This window comes from Sminthopsis crassicaudata, chromosome 5 (genome assembly GCF_048593235.1).
Source record: "Sminthopsis crassicaudata isolate SCR6 chromosome 5, ASM4859323v1, whole genome shotgun sequence".
NCBI lineage: Eukaryota > Metazoa > Chordata > Mammalia > Dasyuromorphia > Dasyuridae > Sminthopsis > Sminthopsis crassicaudata.
In genome coordinates, this window is record NC_133621.1 from 51,265,870 (window position 1) to 51,290,078 (window position 24,209).

Sequence of the window (24,209 nt, forward strand, 5' to 3'; positions counted from 1 at the left end):
GGAAGATCAAATGAAACGTTTGGAAAGTGCTTTGCAAACTTTAAAACATCACACAGATGTCAGTTACTGTTACTGTTGATACTAGAGGTAGATCCTTCTAGAATACCTGTTGACCAGGTAAGTCAATAGAATACATCCATGTGGGTACTACTCAGCCTCAAATTACAATGTTATTTGCTGTGGGTCCTTTTCTGCAGAATGGGGGCATTTTTTCAAGAAGAGGATCAGAAACTTGGTAGTTTAGAAACTCCTGACTTGGTTCATTTATTACTTTTGCTGGTTTGAGATCTACTACCAAATCAGACAGATATTATCAACACATCTGAATGAAAGAAGAGAAATTCATTTTGGATAATTAATGTAAAAGAAATTCTAAGTTGTACTTCAGGAAAAAAGTCTGTTTTATTTAGAGCCATCAACTAGGATCATAATAAATAATGTAATATACGAATGTAATAACAGATGTTCTCATGCAGTTAACACAGTTACAAATATACAAGAAAGCTGGCTTACATAGTTGTTGGGACAAATTCAGAAGAGTATTTGGCAATACAATAAAAGTGAACAGTTACAATTGTAGAACAGAATCTTTCTATTGAACTTATTTTTATATTCCTTTCATAATCTCTGAATAAATTAATACATCATCCCCTTAAATTTATGCCTTTCAACATGCCAGATAATTAAGCTTAAGCAACAGATAACTGTCAAAAGATGGAGTTGATGATTTATGTTACATAGGAATATTTCTGAAGTGTACCATCTGACCAACATTTGTACAAGCTACTTAGTTGAAAAGGGATTTTAGAAAAGAAACAACAAAAACCCAAACTTTTATGCATTTTAGTGCTGAGGCTAAGCTATGATATGATGTAAGCCAGCATTATTTAAGTAATAAAACATGCTTGGATGAATTAAAAATACAAGCAGAAGTGAAGCTTTTCAATTTCCTAATGTACTGTAATGTAATAATGTTTTCAATTTTGATATCCAGTATGCAGATGTTACAATGCTGGACCTTCATAATCTGCCTGTAACGGATGGCAAATTATCCTAGACTTTAAGAGATGGCGAATTGTCCTAGAATAAACACATTTTATTTAAAGCTTAGAATTAATTTTTATTGTCAATGTCACAATGGCCCCAAATGATAAACTTTAACAGAAGACATTTAAAAAGAAATATAAATTAAATATATTCCAAACACTGAAAAAGTGTTTTAAAATTATTTACAATTTATCAATGATACCAGTGTATATCTTCATTTAGCCAAAGTATAATATTTTACATCTAACTGCCATTTTTTCAACCCTTCCGTAAAGCATTTGTATGTACCACCTTCCTTATAAACACTTGGGCAAATCAGTTCAGTGAAGGAGAACGGTCTGTGGTCCAGAGCAGCTCTATATACGGCCATTTGGTTTGGAGACAGCGTTTAACTGGAGTGTCATCTGTCTGAAGCATAGGATCTTCAAAGCCCATAACAACTGCTGTGCCTTCAACATACATGACCTGTAAATAAAGATGACACCTACAAATTTAGCCTATGTGTTCAGAGAAACTCCATGAGGGATCTAGGCAATCTTTAGGATAAGCAAATAAACTCTTCCACTCGGGTACAAAACTTTACATCTGATTTTGTCTCAGTAGAAATTATGCGTAAAAATGCACTGGGTACATTTGTGATGTTTCTAGAAAAAATCCAGAATTAAAGAATAATGTGTATATATGTAATAGTATATGGCTGGCTGATAGGTTTGTTTGAGTTTAATTGTTAAAAACATATAAAATATTTGTGACCTAATAGAAAATATGCAAAAGATCTCTAGTTCATCCAGAAAGAATACCTCAAATGAATATTTTTTCTGGTTGTTTAAACTTTATATATTTATATATATAATATAGTCTATATGTTTCTTTATATATCGCACTTATATGGAATCTATAACTTTAATGCCCAGATATTCACACAATAACAACTGACATATCCTGAAAGGCTATTTTTGCCATAGTTCCCCCACCCTCAACCTTCAGTAAATGCTTTTATAATTTTAATTTTATTTTGCATTGGGTATGGACCTGTCACTTCATCATTGTAGAGAATTAGAGGTATGCAAATTTTTACTGATAATATGTAAATAATATGCAATAATATGTAAAACTTGTAGACTTAGAAAATGGCCTGGTACATTAAAAAATTAAGTCACAGGCTAATAGTATGAATCAAGGGAAGTCTATAGAAGAATTTCTACTAGATCATGTTTCAATAAATTTTAGCCAAAAAAAAATATCTTATTTGAATACTATATGGGAAAATAAAAGGTAAATTTTTTTTAAAGAAGAAATTGGAAGCAATTGAAAAAAAGATGTCAGGAAGAAAGATACAAAAGAATAAAAAGAATTTTATGGGAGGGAATAGCAGTCAGAAAATATTTATATAGGGAAACAATGTCTATATACATACCATAGAAAGAAAGAAAAATAGATAGATTGGTAAATAGCTTGAACTCCCTAAAACATAAGACTAAATGAAAATCAAAAGAAAAAATTTGGACCCAATTGTCTGCAAAGGATAATACAGATAGAATAAAGAGAAAATAAAAAGAATTTTGAGATCATGTTGTAATGTAGATCTCTTATAATACTTATATCCTCTGAACCAATAAAAATAAATGATTTATTTAAATAATCATACCTTTTCATTATAATTAGATTGCTTTAATCCATTGTAGTGGTATACAGTAAATGACTCTGGCACACTGGAATCCTATGACAAGTAAAAGTATCATTATATGTTTATATCACAAACCAAATTGTTTCTAATTAGTAATTAAAAGTTTAAATGTCAAGACTTGAAAAGGATTTTAAAAAGCTGTATCTAGAAAAATGTACCCCAGAATTTTATTCTCTTCTAAATCCAGACTCAGAAATCCAGATTTGTTTGCAGTTGTGCTCATTCTACTGCATAGATTTTGGATTCTCTGCATAGAATGGCCCATGAAGGCTGTCAGGTCTTAATTAGCATTATAATGAAAAAGAAACTATCTCATAGAAAATGTCAGAATTTTAGAATTTTAAGAAAATTTATTTCAAATGTTACTCTACATGAAATGGCCATCTGGAATGTGACTTCTAGCTAACTTTAAATTCCCTGAAAAACCTTGTGATTAATCCCTACTGCCTAAAGGGTAGTAAAGAACAAACTGCTTAACGGGGCATTCAAAGCATTCTGTACTCTGGTCACTGCCTACCTCTCCAGCCTTTATTTCAGTGACTCATTTTCATGAACACTCTGCCACAGCCCAGGTATTTTATTTACTCTTCCTCAAAAATGCTTTCACTTTGAGACACAATTTTCCTAATTATTAATACCAGACTATCAACTAGAATTTCATCCCTTCTCTAAGGGCTATGAACATTGTCTATTTTTTTTGAAATCCAGGTCACATTCATGTTCACTGACCACTGGGAAGTGATTTCCTTCTTTCAATTACTATGGAAATTCCTTGAAGCATTCACTGGTGATTGTTCACCTCTTGTTTGTTATATGTCTGCCTGTGATAGAAGGAATAAATTCCTATTGGAAGCAAACAGTATCCTAATTGCTCTGTATTCTCTGGTATATCTTGCACAGCTGGTGCTCAATAGGGTAATTTTTTAAAAGAATTTTATATATAGCTTGTGTGTCAATGACAGCATTTTAATAAAAAATCTATAAGGACCAAGCCATACAAATGGAGTGATCTAATTAATTACTTGACAGTGGCAATAAACTATAATTTGAAAAAATGCATCTAAACACATTATCTGACTTCTAAATATAACTCTATAAAAATACATAGCTCTAGAACTTTTTTTTGTTGGGGGGGGGAGTAGAGTACAGTTTTAAATAGGAAGATATCCTACTTCCAAAAAAGTTAGAAATTACCTCAAACATTAACATTTTTTTTAAGATTTAAAAATAAGATCCATTTTTATGAATCTTTCCAGTAGGATAATGCAAAATTAAACATTATATGGGTGGGACTATATATATTTTGTATTAAGATGTCATTGAGAAATATATTTGTGACATATTAAGACCACATCAGAAATGCATTAATTAAAAATCAGATTTTTATTTCAACTACAGAAAACAAAGAGGGTGAAATCTATAAAGTTTAAATACTTAAGAAACCTAACATTTTAAGTAGACATTTTAAAACATTGGAATTCACTGGAAAATACTTTCCCCAACTTTCTCATTATTAAGTAACTGCAAAGAATGTTTTAATCAATAGTTTAGGATTTGAACCTCTATTTAAAAAACAAAAACCTCCCTCCAATCTTTTTTTCCTTTCTCAAATTTCTGGGGCAGTAATAGTTTTAGAAAGTAGATGCTTTAGTCATTTAAAAGATGATCAAAGTTTTATGTTCATAATGCTATTACCATTTTAAAACTATTAAGTATTATGATTCAGAGCAATGTGAATCCGACATGTGGGATTAACAATTTAAATTCTTTTAAACTTTTCTAAATGACTATTAAGTCTTTAGCATTTTTTCCTTTCTGTTCTGAGTTATTTTTCTACTTGGCAGCTATCTCCTTTTTGTAATAGTGGTGAAAATGATATGGGTAATTTTACAAAACCACTTAACTTCAAGTTACAATCATGTTATTATTTGAAGAGTAAAGGACCAAGGTATATTTGGATAACTGAGCAACTCAGTTAAGTGATAAAAGCTTACATTAGAGAAGAGATAAGGAACAATCTACAGGAGAGTAGCTAACTTCCCCCAGTATTCAATGGCTCATAGGAGACCAAGAAGGGAAAGTCAAAACTGGTTTGCAGTAGAGCAATAACAGCCAATATATTCCCTAAACTGGCACTGACACACATACACTCACACATACTCTTTCCTCTCCCTCTCTCCCACCTGTGTGTGTGTGTGTTTCTAAGAGATTTCTACCACCCATCTACCCCTCTAGAAGAAAGAAGTTATCCTTAAGATAATTAAGTTGTCTTTGGGAGAATTCTTACCATTTGCCACCCTGGCTTTCTTTCTGGCAAAGAAGTCATTTAAATTTTAAAGATTCCAGGATATGGGAACTGGCAGAAGGAAACTTGCTGCCATACAATACTAGTTATGAGCCTCAGACTGAGTAGAACTCATTTGTATCCTACTTTATGCAGTGATTTTACATGCTACAATGTATTTTTAGTACACAACTATAAAATGCTATTTTTTAAAAATCACAAAATAAGCAAGAGCAGTATAAATAGCAATTTCTCAAACGAAGTGAACATATACAAGTATTTGGAACTCGAGATAATCTTTCCATTAAATACAATGTAATTTAACTATGTCCATACACAAACACATATATCATCAGTATGAGAAGCTTTAACAGACTCTCTTGACATAAATTAATTATCTATAAGCAGGATAGTTTTAAATGTGTAGGAAAATTACCACCATGATCTCTGAAGATTTCAACCATATTAGGAATCAACTAACAATTCCTTACATTACCTGATCGGGAAAGAACTCTTGGAGAAAAGGACCCAGTAAGATAATTCCTAGTCCTTCTGGGTCTAATTTGTTCTTCATGAGGTTGACACTAGAACAATATCAAAAAATACAAAAACAATAAGTGGACTGGTACATTTTTATTCTTACATGATTAAAATATGTGGCATTACAACACATCTCACTGCCAAAAACTTTTGAGAGTTGTTCTTTTTAGAACCTTAATGACAAATACATAGGAATGGCACTTGATTTGCCAAAATGTGGTTATTTTTAAATCAGAGTAATCTGTTACCATTTACAATTTAAAATGAGAAGATAATTTTGAAGGTTTGTTCCTTATTAGGTAAAGCAATTTTAAAATTGGGTGTTTATAAGCCTAGATCCATGACACTGCCCCCTGCCAGGAGGAATTTCCTTCTTTTGTCTTTTTTTAAAGAAAAATTTTTATAGAAGTATATTTCACTGTGAAAGTACAAATCATTCATCTACTTTTTCTCCTTCTCTTTCCTGGCAGAGTGGAAAGTACACTGAACTGGAAGTCCAAGATCCTGTTCCCAGCTATTATGGTATCTAATTGTGAAATCTTGAGCAGATCAGTTTCTCCAGGTTTTATTTCTTGATCTGTGAAATAAAAGCTTGTACTTGTTCAATAAGGGTCCTTCAAACTTGATCATGCTATACTACTTAGGTATAAGAATGACAGTGTTATAGAGTAGAAAGAATGTTGGGCAAAGAATGTTATCATAGGGTTTTCTGTGGTTATTGTTCATCTATAAAAACGCATTTATACTAACTACCTCACAAGGCTGTTGTGAAGAAAAACAACATCAGTGGGTGTATAAACACGAGATCTTCATAACAAGAAGCGAACTTTACCACACCACATGGTTAAAAAAAAAAAAAAAAATCTTTTCAATTCTTTATTTAAAAAAAAAAAAACAAAAAGTCACTTTCAAGAACAAAAAAGTAAGCCCACGCAGTATTAACCTATAAATCTTGGGGTGGAAAAAGGGAATTACTCATTCCAGAAACAGAAATGTGATATGATTTAAAGTGGGAATATATTAGGCTAGTCACTAAAGATCACAAAGACAAACCACATTGTATTTTGTCCCACTATTCCATTTTTATTCCAAGTCTTATTTGTTGGGGAGAAAAACACTGCACATCAGTACTAAGGAGGACTGACAATAGAAAGTGGAGTGAAAGATAGAAAATAAGGTTCTTCAAACCTGAAATTTCTATTTTAAAGCCAGCAATTTAGGGTCCTTTGGAATACCAAAATATAAAAATGTTATTCTTATTTATTTTTTAATTCTCTGCTGTGTCCTTTAAAGTGTATATGTCTCTCTGTGTGTATTTACATGTAGAATAAGGATATCAAACTACCAACTATCTTAAAAAATAAAGGATTTGTATATTGTATTCTACCTAATGGGTCTGTGATGATTAGATCAATAGGTTTGAACAGGAGGCTAATGAGATCAGACTCATGGATTCTAGCCTACTTAAAAAATGATAGACTCTCAGGGAAGGGAACAAGTCATTCTAGTACCATAGACTGGACCTTAGAGTAGGTATGAGGACCTTTTAATTCACCCCTCCAGTCAGCTAGAAAACAATTTTAACAGATCACTGTTGTCTACTTCATACAGCAAGGATACCACCAAATATTATAGTAAGGCATGAAAAATGTAGATTAATTTTTAAAATGAATTTAAGACATGGGAGTGGGAGTCAGTGAAGGCAAAGATTTGATCTTAAATGTCTCTGATTTTTAGTCCAACATTTGCTCTACTACACAACACTGTCATTCTTATACCTAAATAGTATAGAAGAAACCTGGCAAACCATCATCACACCACTTGCTAAAATAGCTGAGGTTCCTTTAGACATCTCCTTTTTATTTCTACCTATGCTTACCTATTGAATATGTCTAAATCATAATTCAATATAAGATTCTTCGATATTAATTTAGATTTGATTAGTATATAAGTGTTTATATGTGGCCGTATACTTGTAAAGAGATCACATCTGAAATTCATCTAAAAAACACGAACAGGATTGTGAATACCAATATTGTTTATGTTGCTTACATTGAAATTCCTTGTTGTATTACTTTACATGTTAAAGTTTATTTTATTATTGTCAGCTAAAAACTGTGCAGAGCCTAAAAGCATTGGAAGCTATCATGCTAATGTTCAGAAGAAACTGGTCAAATTTTCAGATTCAATTTCATGTTTGATTCATTAATATTTCACTTAGTATAATAAAAATGCAAATTATCTCTAAGGAGAAACAAAATGAAAAAATGCTTTTTAAAGGAAGCTATTATATAGTTTAAAAAGTGCCTCTTGCATAACACGTTATGAGATGAAAAAAATGAACAGAAGGACTAGATTCTTCATGTACTGACACTTAAATTATTTGATCCAAATCATTTAGTTATCTAGAAGTATTCAATATTTTTGACTGCCTTTAAATATATATGGTTGAAGAGTCAAAGGGGGGCTGATTATTGATGGAAAACATTATTATCTATATCTATAATAAAGAAAACTGTTATAATTTCCTTCAAAGTTGTCCAAACCAAGTTCAAAATGTCAAAATAGAAAAAAAAATATTCAAAAATTAAGTTTTAGTAGTTAACAGAACAATACTTTAAAATTTAAAAAAAAAAAACTCCACAAAAATAAACAAAACTCCAACACAACTTTTAAATGCCTAATAAGAGACAAGAATATAAACAAGAAAGGTAATTTAAATGAAACTTTAAAATCTTTCTTTTTTATCCATAATCCAAACTGATTATTCTTTTAATTATACTATTATCCACTATGACATTTGTGTATAATAAACACATTGGGTAGAAAGAATATATATCTCAATAAAATAATTAATGATGGTATGGTAAATTTTGATTCTAATGGGAATTTTATTTATGGTTAAATAAAAGCTTTAATTTTCTATTCTCTTACTATTCAGGATCTGAAACAAGGTCCAAAGCTTTCATCACATCTTCTAGAAGTGTATCAGGTATAAATCCATTATCTGTAAAAAATAACAGAAAATAAGAAATTATGACAGAAAAAGGCAACATCTTTTTAAATATAGTCTTCAAAAATCATTGTAGCCACATAAATTCTCATAAAAATCAAATAAGAGGGAAAACAAACACATTAAACTTATTTTAATAAGCTTTTGTCACATCCTCATTTGGACTTTTATTTTGCTTAACCTGGACTTTCCATGGCTAATTAATTTTACTGGCAAGAACTCAGCATTATAATACCACCACATTTATATCCTAACTTGTTCATCTATTCTCCAATTTATGGGCACCTCTTTACTCCTTCTTTCTTTTCTTTCCAGTTTCTCTATGGTGTGAAATGTATGTGTTCTTCCTACTTTTGATCAACTGAGATGAAATTGACTTTCATGTGTCAATTGTTTTTCTCTACTGTCTTTCCTTGTTTGAACTGGTATCTACTTGTACAACTTAATTACTTGAGATAATTTTCCCTAACCTTCCTTTCCTTCTCCTTAACACCAGTATATTCTTCTTCCCCTCAGATCATCAAGATATGACATGACCACTCCAAGACCTTATCTAATTGGTGAACCCTAATGACACAGAGGTTCAGAGGAGACACATGTATCATCTCTCCATATTTGAATGTAAGCAGTTTATCCTTTATCAATGCTCATTCTTATAATGTTTCTCTTTATATTTTTGAACTTCATTGTTTTTAAGCAGCTCTAGTTATTTTCACCAGAAATGTTTGAAGTCTTCTATTTAATTTAAAATTCCTCTTCCTCCCCTTCTCCCCCCCCCCCCCAAAAAAAAAAAAGCATCATATTTAGTTTTGCTGGCTAAGTTGTTCTTGACTCTAAACCTAAATCTTTTGCCTTCTAGAATATCATTATTCTAAATTCTCTGTTCTTTCAAAGTGGTAGTTGGTAAATTCTGTGTGATCCTGATTATGGTTCACTAGTGCTCAAATTCTTTCTCTTTACTTGTAGCATTAATCCATTGAAGGGATTCTATTTCGACTTTGCTTTCTGGTTAAGATATATGGGTAGTTTTCTTTTCATTTTTTTTTTTAATATGATGTCAACGCTTTTTAAAAAGTTATTGTATTCAGATAGTCTAATGAGTAAAATTTTCTTTCTCCTCGTCTGTTTTCTATATCAGACATTTTTGCTATGATATACTTTACAATCTGTGGATTTTGGTTTAATATTTTTGGTTGCCTCATGGTGTCACTGGCTTCTATTTGGTCCATTTCAATTTTCAGGGTAGTTTTTTTTGTGCCAAGCTTGTGCCAAGCTATTAATTTGCCTAATTCTTCTTCCATGGCTTTCAGTTCTTTTTTTTTTTTTTCTTTAAGTTTTTTCTTCAAGCACTCTAATTCTATGTATAAAAAATATTTTAAATTATTTATTTTTTAAACTCTTGCTTCATCTCTCCCAGGAATTCTAGATGAGTGTGTGTCCAAGCTTATTCTGAGGCTTTGCTTATAGATGTTTTGGAATCATTCTCTTCTTTATTGTCTGTGTCTTGAAGGGTATGATTTTTCGGCTGGTGCTTTTCCTGTTTCCTTGGAGTATTGAACTCAAGGGAAAGGCTGGGATATAGAAGCTTCTAGTACTTCCAAAGTGGGCTGATACACACAAAAATTTGATTGTTAGCTTCCTAGTCAGAGTTCTTGCACACTCCTGAGCTAAGATTAGGACTGAACAAGAGTAGACCACTATTGGATTAAGCTCCTGTCAGCCAGTTTAAAAACTTTTTTGGTTCAGAGTGAGCTCCTTTTTGGTTTGGGATTTCTACTCGACTATTCCTTTGCAGGCAAGCTTAGATGCTTCTATTGAGACTTCATGTCTGTAATCTGAGCAATAATGCTTCTTCTGGCTTTTAGGCTTTCTCTTCTCAGTACACTGCCCAGGACCTCCTTCTTTGGGATGCCACTTCCATGCACAGGTTTGTTCAGGAAAACTAGTGCCTCTTGAGGCTTGCTGAGCTCTTTTTAGGGCTGTTCACCCACCTTTAGTATCCACCTGTTTAATCCAATTCTCACTTGTGGCTCCAAAAACCTGTTGCATGTTTAGTGGCCACGCCTCACTGAACCATCTTGATAGACAGACTAAACCCAGTTGAGAGTACCCAACAGGTCTCAAATCTGTCAGTGAGTTAGGCAACGTCTACCCCAACCATTGGATGAGTTCCACTAAATTTTCTGAAAGGGCCAATAAGAATTTATTCCAGCAGCTATTAAGGAGGCTGAGGCGGGCAACGCAGAGGGCTTAGATCTCGATCTAAATCTATCCACTCATACTGGGCCACCACTGGCTAACTGGACGTCGGTTCTGTCACTCCACAAGGACTCGGGAAGAGAAAGGCTGACGACTTAGTGCCCATCTGCTCCACTGAATTCCAATTCATGTGCAAGTCACCACTCCATGATGTCATGGGAACTCTTTGAAAACAAAGTAAATTCTATCCTCACACCTGTCCTCCCTGGCTCTGTGCTCCAGGAGTAGCCACAAAGCTGCTGCCTGTCACCCACGATATGGATCCAGTGGTCCTGAGACCTCCTGTTGTCTGGTTCCTCTTCCTGGGTGTCGAGCTGCTGTTTGCTTCTGGCAAACTTAGTCCCCAGTGAGTGCACATATTTGTCTGACTCTTTGCTGAGCTCAGATGGCCAAAAAGGCTCAATGTGACTTTTTCTAGATTTCCCCATAAGGATTCAATTTGGTGCAAATTCTCACTCTGTTTGAAGAAGTCTGAAGTGGAACTCACTGTGTTGCTTCTTCCTACTTTGACATTGTAGTCCTATTTACTTAAGCACATCTTTTTTTTTTTTTTAATTTTTTTTTTATTCATTTTTCCAAATTATTCCCCTCCCTCCCTCCACTCCCTCCCCCCGATGGCAGTTAATCCCATACATTTTACATGTGTTACAATATAACCTAGATACAATATATGCGTGTAAATACCATTTTCTTGTTGCACATTAAGTATTAGATTCCGAAGGTATAAGTAACCTGGGTACATAGACAGTAGTGCTAACAATTTACATTCACTTCCCAGTGTTTCTTCTCTGGGTGTAGCTGTTTCTGTCCATCATTGATCAGCTGGAAGTGAGTTGGATCTTCTTTATGTTGAAGATATCCACTTCCATCAGAATACATCTTCATACAGCATTGAAGTGTACAGCGATCTTCTGGTTCTATTCATTTCACTCAGCATCAGTTGATGTAAGTCTCTCCAAGCCTCTCTGTATTCCTCCTGCTGGTCATTTCTTACAGAGCAATAATATTCCATAACCTTCATATGCCACAATTTACCCAACCATTCTCCAATTGATGGACATCCATTCAACTTCCAGTTTCTGGCCACTACAAAAAGAGCTGCCACAAACATTTTGGCACATACAGGTCCCTTTCCACTCTTTAGTATTTCTTTGGGATATAATCCCAATAACAGCAATGCTGGGTCAAAGGGTATGCACAGTTTGACAACTTTTTGGGCATAGTTCCAAATTGTTAAGCACATTTTTTAATAAAAAGTATTCTTTTTACTACTGTTGAAATAGTTGCCACAAGTTCCAATTATAGAATACTTTTTCCCCCATAAGACATATCTTAAAAAAAAAAACCAAAAAAAACTTTTTTCCCCCATAAGACATATATTTAACTTCTGAAAGGAATTCAGTGATGTTATTTTTTTAGATAGATAAAAATAAAAAATCTTTACTTGGATCTAATTAAAGAATATTACAATGTTAAAATGCAGAGTAGTATTTAATGTGGATAAAGACTATTTTATGGGAAAAAAAATCCTTTTTTGGCACAACGGGAAAACTATATGAGTTGTGGCTAAATCATACTCATCAGAGGAAAAATATGACACAGAAATGTTGCTAAGATAGTTTAAAATGAAAGTAATTTTAAAGAAACATCTTTTTATATCCATAAATGTACACTGCCCTTTCCCCATACCTAGTTATTCATTCCTGAGGATTTTCTTAGTTTTAAAATACCTTGCATAAAATATACTGCTTAGCAGTTTTACATTCTGCCAAGTAGAATAGGGTATTTAAGAGCTCTGCTTCTATAATCAAACAAAGCAGTCACTGCAAAGTAAGATTTAGTTACTGTTCAACAAAATGTGGAACATACTGTACGGCTTCCTTCTCAATATCGTATTTTTTTTTGGCTCATAAGCAAAAATAAGTCCATGTGTTTATCTGGACTAATATATCAATGGGGCCTGATTAAGTAATGAGAATCATTTAATAAATTTCAAAATCAATATACTTTCAAGTGGTTTACAATAATGTACATGCCAAGATATCTTAACGTAGAGTTAAGCAGAAATTTAAAAAAGGAAAACATTTAAGTAAAGTAATTATGAGCTGTTCAGGCTTAGAAAATTCTAGTGGGCAAAAAAAGGCTTACAACTATTTATTTTGCTTAGTTGTGTTCAGAACTAATAAAATTTAAAAAAATTTCCATATTTGGATAGAGTTTATTTATTAAACTACCTAGAGAAAGACATATCTATATGAAAAAGAGCAAATTTCTGTTCATGGGGCATAGTATATATGGCCCAACCCTACTTGTGTATACTAATAATTATCTTTTTTAGTAAGATTAATAGACTGGTGCTGAACTATCCATGCATGATCACTTAGTTTCAGTGTGGTAAAATAGCAGCCATCTATGAAGCCACTGACAATTTCATGCTAAAGAAATTTTCTATTTGTTGATACATACAAAGCTTATTGGATTTCATGAGAATTGAATCCACACTTCATCTATACGACAAGTTTCAAACTTTTAGTCTACAAAATTCCCAAGAACAGCCAGAATTAAATTAAAATGTAATTGAAAAATGTTTACTAAAATAAATAAAAATGCAATATAGCACAGATAATGCTAATTTGTAGTTTTCTAAATTGATAGTTTTCTAAGATTTGTCCTGAGTTTGATAATGCAGATCTACAGTATGTTCCAGTCTTAGTATCATTTAACCTCTATATAACATAACCTCTATATAACATTACTTTGATTCCTTGTATAAACATGCAGACCTACCCTATCTATGTATATACATAAAATGAAATCAATATTGTCTCTTTTCCACATATGTCATTCTTAAGCTAAAAACATACTGAAAATATCCTAACTCAATTAACCTGCAATACATTCATTAGTTCAAGAAAATGGTTTGAGATGACCAAGGTACAGAATTGTCTATAGTTTTTTTTTCTTCTTTATTTCACTCTCTATCCAATCATGAAGACTTGAGTAGAAGAATTTACTTTTAGAAAGAGACCAGAAATATTAATTATCAAAATATAAATGTAAAAACTTCAGTAATCCAGGAGCCAGGCAGCCAACATTTTTTTAAAAATGGCACAATGGGAAACTGGAAATAGGAAGAAATTGAGGAATACTTGTGTTACCAAAAATATACATTTCAAATAAATTTAAAAGAAAACCTCACTAGATTGGTCATTTTCCTAACTAGGAACCTCTATAGAGCTGAAAATCTTATCGGTTTGTGACCTAACCATGAGATCACAAAAGCCAAGACCTACAGAAGTTGGAGTTCAGAAGAGAGGTAGTGTTATGTATAAAAGTAGCACAGTATGGAAAAGGCACTGGACTTGGGAGTCAGGAAACTGAGTTCAAATCGTACTTTAGTTAGCTATGAAACTCCAGGTAATTTACTTGATTTATGACTCAGTTTGTGACTCATATCTGTAAAATGAAGAGGGTTGGATTTGACTGCCACTAAGGTCTCTTCTAGATCTAAAATTTTAATATTAACACATTAGCCACACTGTAAAAAAGAAGGGATAAGAGGAAAACACTGTATAACTTATTTTAAAAACTTCTTTCTGAATTGTGCTTTTAAAGGTTCCAAGAGAAAAAAAAGACATGCTCCATTTAAGAAAAAAGCAATTTTAAAAAAAATGGCAGAAATCCAGTCACTGAAAACCACAGAAACTGTAAAGCCAAAGAATAATTAATGCTAAGTGAGTCCTGATGGAATAAGGGAGTTGGGAATATGACTGGTTTTAAACCAGAAGGAAATCACAAAGCTGGACTTTACACAGATAAGACAAAAGAGATGTACTATTTCTTTCCTCCATTTTTTCTGTTTTCAATCATATACATACATACATACATATATATACATATATATATATGTATATATATGTATATGCATATGTATATATATAAAATCAAAAGGATAGAGGATGTATGGGAATGTTTGGGGCCTTTACTAAGACTAGCATGATGACAGCATACTTTCAGGAAAGTCACTAGCTACGAGCATGAGCAGAAGGAAATCAAGTCATTAATGACTTTCAATTAATTCATTCAATAGGACAAAAGGCTTTTTAAATATTCAAGCTATAAGTTAATTTGCCAGGAAACTAAGTTAAGGTTGATCATTTATGGATTTTCAAATGTTTAGAGCTACTATGAGTGAGACAAAATGTAGATTTTCTTAGGAGAGGAAAATTTAAGTAATTGCTGTTGTTTAATGACTTAGTAATGAAGTTATCTGTGCTTTTCTAAATTTTGTACTGTTACTATAGCTTACTTTAAATTTTAAAAAGTAACTAAAGATAAGAAAATTATTTAATTAAAAACAATTTCAACAGAGGAAAAAAAAAAAGAGATCCATGGGCCTGGAGAAAAGATAAATCATGGGGTTTACCTAACTAAAAGGAAATCATAACTCAGATGGTGATCATGGGGTTTACCTAACTAAAAGGAAATCATAACTCAGATGGTGGCAATAATTTGACTTGTATTCATAGTACAAAAGTGAAAATAAACTACAGGGATTTCTTCGCAAATCCAAAAATATCAGATGAAAGCATATGGTACAGGTGTCAAGAAAAGTATGATTGCTATGACAAAGAGAAATGCTTATGTAAATAGCAATTAGCAAAGCAGTGACAGAATCACAGCAATCACTGTAAGAGAAGCAGCCCCACCTTTCACAGATGTGTATATGTGTGTAGAAACACACACACAATTATTTATTGCAAATATTTTCAACCATAATGACTGAAAAATGAGAGAATTTAAGTCAGCTTTTAGCTCACCAAAGCATTCATGATGAGCTGAGATATTAGGATAATCAAGAGTCTATTAAATTGCCATCCAATAACTCAACAGAATTAAGTGCTTTTGATTGCTATGATTCCTTTCTACAATGAGCTCTAGGGTCAAAGAACATGTATACAAGTAAAATTATAAATTTTAATATTCTTGAAAAACATTTTTAAAATCAGATCTGTCAAAATTATTTGATATTTGCTACTCAGTATGTATTCTGATTCCATTCTCATTTGCTAATTGTTTTTCTGAAAACATCCTTTTGACTTTATACAACATACAGAAACAAATAGGAACTAAAAAGAAAAGGAAATCAAACTATAACATTTTCTTAGGTCCACAACCTGATTTTTATTAAGTTTGTCTAATTAGCTAAATTTAGACCTTGAGCATATGGGATAGTGTTTATTTTTACTTTGAATTAAGAATTACTCCATAGACAAGGAAGTGAATAATGGAAGGTGATCTGCCAAGGGCTTTCTAAAATTAAAATATTGGTAGGATTCCAAAAGAAGAAATAAACAGTTTTAAAAAAATATACCATCTATGCAAATATATATGTCTTAGATCTTATTTTTAAAAGTATGATAAGCATATTAAAATAATTATCAGTCTTCTAAGATTCTAAGCTAAAGATTTCCTGATCTTAGACAAATTGAGAGTTAAAATTAGTCTCTATAGTTTCACCTTTTTGGTTTTTTTTTTTCCTTTCTCACATTTTTTTCCTTTCAAAATACAGACTTTTCTTTTTTTCCTGTGCATCATAAATATGGAAATATGTTTAGAAGAACTACACATGTTTAATCTATACTGGATTACTTAGTGTCTAGTGAAGGGAGGGAATTTGGAATACAAGGTTTGCAAGGATGAATGTTGAAAACTATCTTTACATGTATTTTGAAAATAAAAAGCTATAATCCACATTAAAAACAAAAAAAGAAAAAGAAAAATGAAATATAAAAAAATAAAATTTACTGCATGAATAAATTTGAGAAGGATAAATAATATTGTCATTTGTGTATTTTTCTTTAAAAATATTGTAATTGAATAGAAAGATGCTTCAGTATACTAGAAAGAACTAGTATTAAGAAAACCTATTGGGGGCAGAGTCAAGATGGGGAAGTAAGTGACTTCTTAATTATGGGAGGGGATAAGGGAGAAAACCTAGAACTCAAAATTTTTTTGTAAAAAATGTAAACATAAAATTTTATTTTGAATGTAACTGGGAAAATTTTTAAATAAATAAATAAAATGCTTGGGGGGAGGGAAGAAAACCTACTTGCTCATCATAGAATTATTACTTACTACAGGGTGACCTCAGACAAGTCATTCTGAAATTTCAACTATAAAATGAAGATAATAAACTCTCTGAATCTCATAAGACTGCTGTAAAAATCAATGAAAAATGGATGGAAATGTCCTTTATGAACTCAAATAACTTGCTTTTTGTTGTATATGACATTTTCTGACTGTTCTCCTTTCTCAGGTCTGCCTTTCAAGTTTCCTAGCTTCCTTAATGTCTCAGCTAAACTTCCACCATCAATAAGATTAGTACTTAAGATTTATTTGTAGATAAAATATTACTCTTAACACTTAACATGCCACTAAGTTAATGTTTATAGACATTCAAGATATTAATTTTTGCTGCCTCCCTCTTGCTTTGCCTCCTCCTAGAAGTGAAGTGGCTCAAAATTGAAGGTTGATTTTGTACTTTTGTTTCTTGAATGGACTTAATTAGGCTTTAGCACCATGTGGCCAGGCTATTGGTAGTAGACCTAAATGGTCCTTTGACTAGCATTGTGCTTCCAGGCATGGTATGATCTGCTAGAGCTTGTACTCTGTTTCCAAAGTTTCTTAGAAAGTTGGGGTCATTTTCATGTCATTATGACATAACAAGGCAGGTCTTTATGGAAAAGTGAGAGGTAGCAAGAGCCAAAAAAAAAAAAAAAAAAAAAAAACCCAAAAAAAAACCATCAACCAAAAACAAAAACAAAACAAAACAAAACAAAACAAAAAACAAAAAAACGACTGCAGAGCAAATAGACAAAAAGAGAGAAAATGACATGATTAAGATATAGTTGAGTTGCAAAGATCTGACAAATGAGACCATGTGGAAAATGGGGGAGGAGGCAGAGTCAAGGACACTATAGGCAAATAGCCAATATCAGGAAGAATGGGGAAATTATAAGAGTAGGAGTTTTAGAAATGTCCTCCATTTTTGTTACAGATTGCAGGACAGAGATGGCACCTCAAAGGTCATCTAATTCAAAGCCTTATATGGGTCTGAATGTGGTGCCCACAAAATTATAATTTATTATCAGTAAATGCTTGAATTTTTATACCTATTTTACTTACATATTAGGATCATGTTAATATTTCTCAGGCAAAGAAAGGCTGTGAGTGACAAAAATTTAAGAAGCCCTGATCTAATCCAATCCTTTCCTTTTATAGCTGAAGAAACTTAGTACCAAGAAGTTAAATGAATGTTACTAAGTGGCCAAGCTTATAAGATCCAGAGGTCTTATAACTGCCTATACGGCACTTTCTATTTATTTTATCTTCCACCAGGTTAAAAGTAAAGTGCTCTAAGAAAATTTCAAGGGAACTAACAACCAGTGAAAGAGGTCATAATAATTGGGAAACTGAGCTGAGCTTAGAAGAAAGAGAAGAATGGATACTAAAATATGGACACAATGTGGTATGCATTCTGCATATGGAAAATATCCTGTGGAAATGCAGGAGGCAGTGGATGGTATTTAGTCTAGTTGGATGGAACATAATGTGTGAAGGTAAAGAAGTAAGATTATGGAGCATTTTAAATGTCAGGTAAGGAAGAAGTTTGCATTTACCCTGGAGATTAATAATAGGGACCCCATGAAGTTTTTCATTTCAATTCAGCTTAAAAAATATTAAGTGCCTACTATATGCAAATCTGTTGATCTCACTGATCTGGAAATTTACTTTCACATGTAAAATTGCAACCATGCCTGTAATTCCCATTTATGTCCACTATAACTTCAGCACAAAAAGTCTACCCGTGTTAGAAGCCGCCTTTGATTTTTTGATGTTGCAAAGACGTCATTGATCCACTAGAAGTCCCTTGTCCTGATCACGAGCCTCACTTATGTTCTTTTTTTGTTATACATGTCTTTGAGAGGTTTCTTTAATCCTAGTTCTCTTTGAAATCTCTCATTATTTCTGTGTTGTAGCCTGATGGTCCACAACCAGCAAAGACCCAAGTATGGCCCACTCTCTGTGATCTTCATTTTCAATCCTTCTGAGTCCATACTGTTTCATGTCTTGTATCCATAACATTATCAGAGTACCAAATTTAATGGATTAGGCTTTGTTTCTGCATGAAGTCTGGGTCATTCAAGGAGTTTTGTAAATTCTTGAAGACATTCTAGCCCAGGCTTCTGGGAGCCAGGACTGGTCTTTGCTACTGTGTTATTTTTTGTGGTTGTTCTTTTCATTCATTTTATTGCAGTCAGGGTGTGTAACATTTTCTTGTGACTCTTCTTGTTTTCCTCTTCATTAGTTCCAATAGATTTTTCCATTCATCTCTGTACTTATCACACTCATCATTTCTTCCTGCATAGTAACATTTCACTACATTTATGTGCCACAATAATTTAGCCTTTCTCCAAATGATGGGCATCCTCTTTGTTTCTAATTCTTTGGAGCTATAAAGATTTTGGTATAGTATATATGGAGACTTTGTTTTTATGAATGACCTCTTGATGTTCGACATGTTACTTGTTACTTTACAAATTGTTCTGCTGTTTTTGTTTTTCCTTCTGTCTTTCCTGTACATTTTAAGTAGTATTTCTCTTTCTTTTCTTTTCCTTTTTGGTAGGCCTATTACTAGCTGCTTCTTTCCTTTAAATAATGAAATATACATGTATACACATATATACAGACACACACATATATAAACATACACACATAATAAGCACAGTCAAGCAAAACAAACTTCTATTTGAAACAGGTGTTAACCTTTGACCATAATCTCTTTCTTCTTGAAAAGCAAGTCAAGTATTTTCTGATTAAGGCTTTTAAGGCTTTTTTGGTCTGCTTTTTATGGCAATGAATTCCTATCAATTAAAATTCTGTACAAAATTGCAACAATAGATGTCAATGTCATTTCTGTAATCATTACACTTTTTTTTTTCATATCTTTCCTAACTTTTAAAAATAGATTAGGGTTTTTTTTCCCAACCGCAGTGTGTGTGTGTGTGTGTGTGTTCGTTCTCATGATTTAGATAACAAAGACAAAAATGAAATAGATCTTGTCAAAGAACCTACATTTTATTGCTAAAGTTATTGAGCATAAGAAGGACATGGTCTGATCTATGCCTTTGGGATGAATATTTTGGCAGCTGATCAAAAAAGGGCAAACAATTAGAAGGATTTAAGAATATATGAAAGGTATCAGGAGATTTGTCTAAGGGCAACTGCCATCATTGGAGGTAAAATGAATTCCTTAGAGAATTGATAAATAAGGATTATCTATGAATATTAAAATCATGACAAAGATTTCAGGGACAGAGAGAAGAATAAGAGCCTAAGTGCTAAAGCCACTATGAAAAATGAATGTAATCATGGAGGTCAACACATAGCAGAGACAAAGAATGGAAGAAAATGCTATAATAGGATTGTTATAAATCTCAAAGAGGAGGAAGTTTTTGAATCATAAAGGGAGAGCTTGTCTTTTTCTGAATTACCTTCTTTTATTTCTTTTTTTAATGTGTCACTGATGTTTTTTCCCCCATTCTCCTCTTTTTTTCTTAGAACCTTTATCTTTACCTACTTCTCTCCTTAGAGATTGTTCCCTCCTCATCCAATCTCCCAAATCCTCTCTTGTTACAAATAAGCCAAGAGAAACAAATCAACAAAATAGCAGTATCTGGAAAAAAACTATCTCTTTCAGCAGTTCTTCTCTATAATCTCTGTACAATGAATTAGGAGAATGATTTATTATTAGTTATTTGGATTTGTCTTTGCTCATTACATTGATCATGGATATTGAATCTTACATTTTTTTTTCTTTTACAATATTGTCATTGTTTATTTCTCCTGATTCTGATTACTTCAATGCTGTTCATATAAATCTTCCTAGTTCATATGAATATAAATTCACTGGATTTGTTCTTTTCATCATTTTTTTATGATACAATGCATTCATGGTTACATTCACATATAGTTTGGCAAATGTCTTCTATGCAATAACACTTTCACATAACACCAGAGATTATTTGGAAAAACATTTTCAGATTAAATATAGATATAAGGTTCTGAATGTTTAGCAAATATAAACAAATTAATCTGATATTGTGACCATATTTAATATAATATTATTTTATATAATTTCTTTCTGAAGTTCTGAGTTTATAAACTGCTCACTTAAAACCTGCAGTTTGAAATTTGTAATACATGAATAAAATATTGGCATTATCTTACTCAGAAAGTAATATTACTCCTTTCAGATTATGCCCAAGGTTTGAGTGCTACTATAAACTTAATTGTCAATTTTGATAACCTAAAATAATTTCTAGCAAGTAAAATGAACATAGGATGAAAAAAGAAATAGCTAACTAGAAAAAAAAAACTTTAAAAAATTTTTAAACAAATTACCCTAGTGTCCAAATTTTCAGGAAATTCACACAAATATAAAATGAGAACTATACCTAGATAGAGAAATAGAAAGACATGAATAACTTCAAATTACTATATGGAACTTATCAGCAGTCATAATTAAAAATTAGGTAAATTAAAATAATTTTGAGGTTTTACTTCACATCTACATGATTGACAAGGATGATAGAAGAAGAAAATGGAAATTGCTAGAGGGACTATAGAAGGATGGGGCACTGATATAGGTGTAGTAGAGTTGTGAACTAGTTCAACTATTCTGCATATCCTTTAATCCAATGATAACATCTTTAGGCACATTAAGAGAGAAGACAGATACAAACAAAAATATTTGTATCAGAACTTTTTGTTGTATTAAAGTATTAGAAACAAAAAGTGTTAATTAGGGAGTGGCTGAGCAAATTATAGTTTATGGATGTAATGAAGTATTACTACATATTAAGAAATGATGAATCTGATGGATTTAGAGAAATTTGGAAAGACTGATTCAGAATGAAATAAGCAGAACCAAGACAGAAAAACTTACAAGCTAATTTTAGAAAAGGAACTTTGAAGGATTAGAGAATTCTGATCAAATTAGAAAACAATCAAGATTTTAGGCAACTGATCCACATATTGGCAGTGAAGTAACAGAGTATAGGCAAAGAATAAGACTAATATCTTGATTTATTTTCCTTAACTATATTTGTTACAATTAAACAGATCTACTTGGAGGAAGAGAAGTAAATACTGACAGCAATGTCAGATAAAAAAGCATCAATAAAACATCTTAATTATATACAAAAGAAAATGAACCAAAAAAAAAAACTCTGAATCTTCTTGTTACTATTAAGTTAAATTTGACACATATTTGAAAACAAAGTATGTAAGAAAATCAGTTTCATATACAATTTTTGTTTTCCACTGAAATATAAAGATTTGTTGAAACATGTTTAACTCATAATTTTCACCTAATTATTAAGTGTTGAGTATTGTGTTTCATTTTCCACTTTGCAAGAATATTTCATTTTTTATTTGTTTTCAAGTTAACAATTTATTAAATATTTTGATAAGATTGAGATGAATATCAATAAATATCAGTTTATGTAGGGACATAGAAAGATAAAGTCAACAAAAGTGAAAACAATGATGTTTCTTACCTTCAGGGTCATATGTTTGAAAAACTCTCCTAGCCTGCTCTGAAGGAGCTTCAGGTGCAACTAAGGCCATATCCTGAAAAATAAAAATTTTTAAATACAGTCAATTCAAATCAACAGCTCAGAGGGGTGGAGCTATTATTTTAAAAAAGGGAAAAAAAGAAAAAGAAAAAAAGAGACAGGGACAAATGAAATTAAGTAAAAGTTGCCCAAGATCACACAAGAAGTCTTTAACTCCAGGTCAAGTGTTTTATTCACTATTCTACCTAACTACCTATGTCTCTGCATAGACTAAAATTCCCCAATAAATAACCATCAAAGAATAAGAACAAACAGTTCTTAAAGTAGAACTGACAAACTATTAACAACTGTGTGAAAAATCTCTGTTAATAAGAAAAAAGCAAAGGAAAAATCCAGAGGTTTTAGATCACACAGCAAACTGGCAAAGACATCAAAAGATGGGAATAATCAATGTTGGTAGGATTGTGAAAAGTGTACTGATATGTTTTTGGTCAAGCTGTAAATGAAAACAACCACCTTGGAAAGCAATTTGTAATTATGCAAATAAAGTTGCTAAAATTATTTAGATCTTCTTAACCCTGAGATTCTAAGGTTAAACATTTATTATAAGAGCACTAAAAAAAGAAAAGCTCCATATACTTCAGAATATCTACAGCAGTACTTTTTGTGGTATCAAATAACTGGAAACAAAATGGATGTCGATCAGTTTGGAAATGGATAAACAAATTGTGATAGACAAATTTAACAGCATAATTCTGTTTTCTAAAAAAATTTTAAGCATGATGACTTCAGAGAATCATAGTTAAGACTTCTATGAACTGGTGAAAAATGGAGATAAGACGACTAAGGAAATAATATCAAAATGGCTACAACAATATAAATGGAAAGAATAATCGAACTAATCAAAAATGAATGTGGTGAAATTATAAAGAACAAGTCTGGCCCCACAGAAGAAATAAGAGAAAAAAAAAAACTTGTCTTGATTCATTATAGAAGGGAAGGGAGGAAGGCAGTTCACAGATGCTGAAATCCTGTAATAATGTCAGATTTTTTGATGTACCCAATGTTTTTGATGAATTTTTTTTTAATTAAAAAAACCTTTCATTATAAGGGATAGCTTGTTGAGTAAAGGGATAAAAAAAGGAAATCTAGGTGATATAAAAACAAAGTATCTCAATAAAAATTCATTTTTAAAAGAAGTTACTAGAAAAATATTCCCAATACACATTTGTAACTAGAACACCTTTTTCCATAGCACTTTGCTCAAAAAGCTTTTGGCAGATGTCCAGTGTTCAAAGGATAATAAAACACATTTAAGGTATTCGAAAATTGGGCTCCAAACAATATTTTCAACTTTATTCATTCTTCTCCTCTAAATTCCATCCAAACTATAACTCTATCTGTTCCCTTATTTTATCCTTTCTGAATTTGTGAGGCCTATCTTACATAACTGAACTGCAGTGTTATATCAGAATTGAAGTCATCTCCATTAAAGCCTTCCCTCTGATTTTCCTGCCTCAAAGTGTGTAGCATTTTGTTTGGAAATCTCCTTTGCTCTTACTTATACTAAATTATATTTATCTTTGGAGATATCTTATTTCTCATTTAAGTGCTTAAGTTCCTTAAGGATAAGAATTGTTACTTCCTACCATGCTAAGAGATTGGAAAATAATCAGGAGAATGATATAGGACAAATAGATGAGAAACTTTCAAGAAAGACTGGATGATCAACAATGT

The 24,209-nt window shown here is 31.9% G+C and overlaps 1 protein-coding gene and 1 long non-coding RNA gene across 3 annotated transcripts in view; one reads left to right on the forward strand and one right to left on the reverse strand.

Annotated features, from left to right (window-relative positions):
- Nucleotides 1–383: 383 nt before the first annotated feature.
- The window catches only part of MINDY3 (MINDY lysine 48 deubiquitinase 3), an 89,588-nt gene continuing 65,762 nt past the window's right edge, over nt 384–24,209 (reverse strand). For both annotated transcript variants that reach the window (XM_074266671.1, XM_074266672.1), the window contains 5 exons: nt 22,455–22,527; nt 8,493–8,565; nt 5,515–5,602; nt 2,696–2,767; nt 384–1,512 (listed from right to left, as the gene is read on the reverse strand). In XM_074266671.1, coding sequence (XP_074122772.1) covers nt 1,363–1,512; nt 2,696–2,767; nt 5,515–5,602; nt 8,493–8,565; nt 22,455–22,527 — 456 coding nt within the window. In that variant the 3' untranslated portion in view covers nt 384–1,362. The remainder of the gene's footprint in view (nt 1,513–2,695; nt 2,768–5,514; nt 5,603–8,492; nt 8,566–22,454; nt 22,528–24,209) is intronic.
- LOC141542366 (uncharacterized) overlaps nt 14,102–24,209 on the forward strand; it is a 55,416-nt gene continuing 45,308 nt past the window's right edge. Inside the window, exons 1-2 of the long non-coding RNA XR_012482138.1 lie at nt 14,102–14,146; nt 18,232–18,489. This is a non-coding gene — a long non-coding RNA (uncharacterized LOC141542366). The remainder of the gene's footprint in view (nt 14,147–18,231; nt 18,490–24,209) is intronic.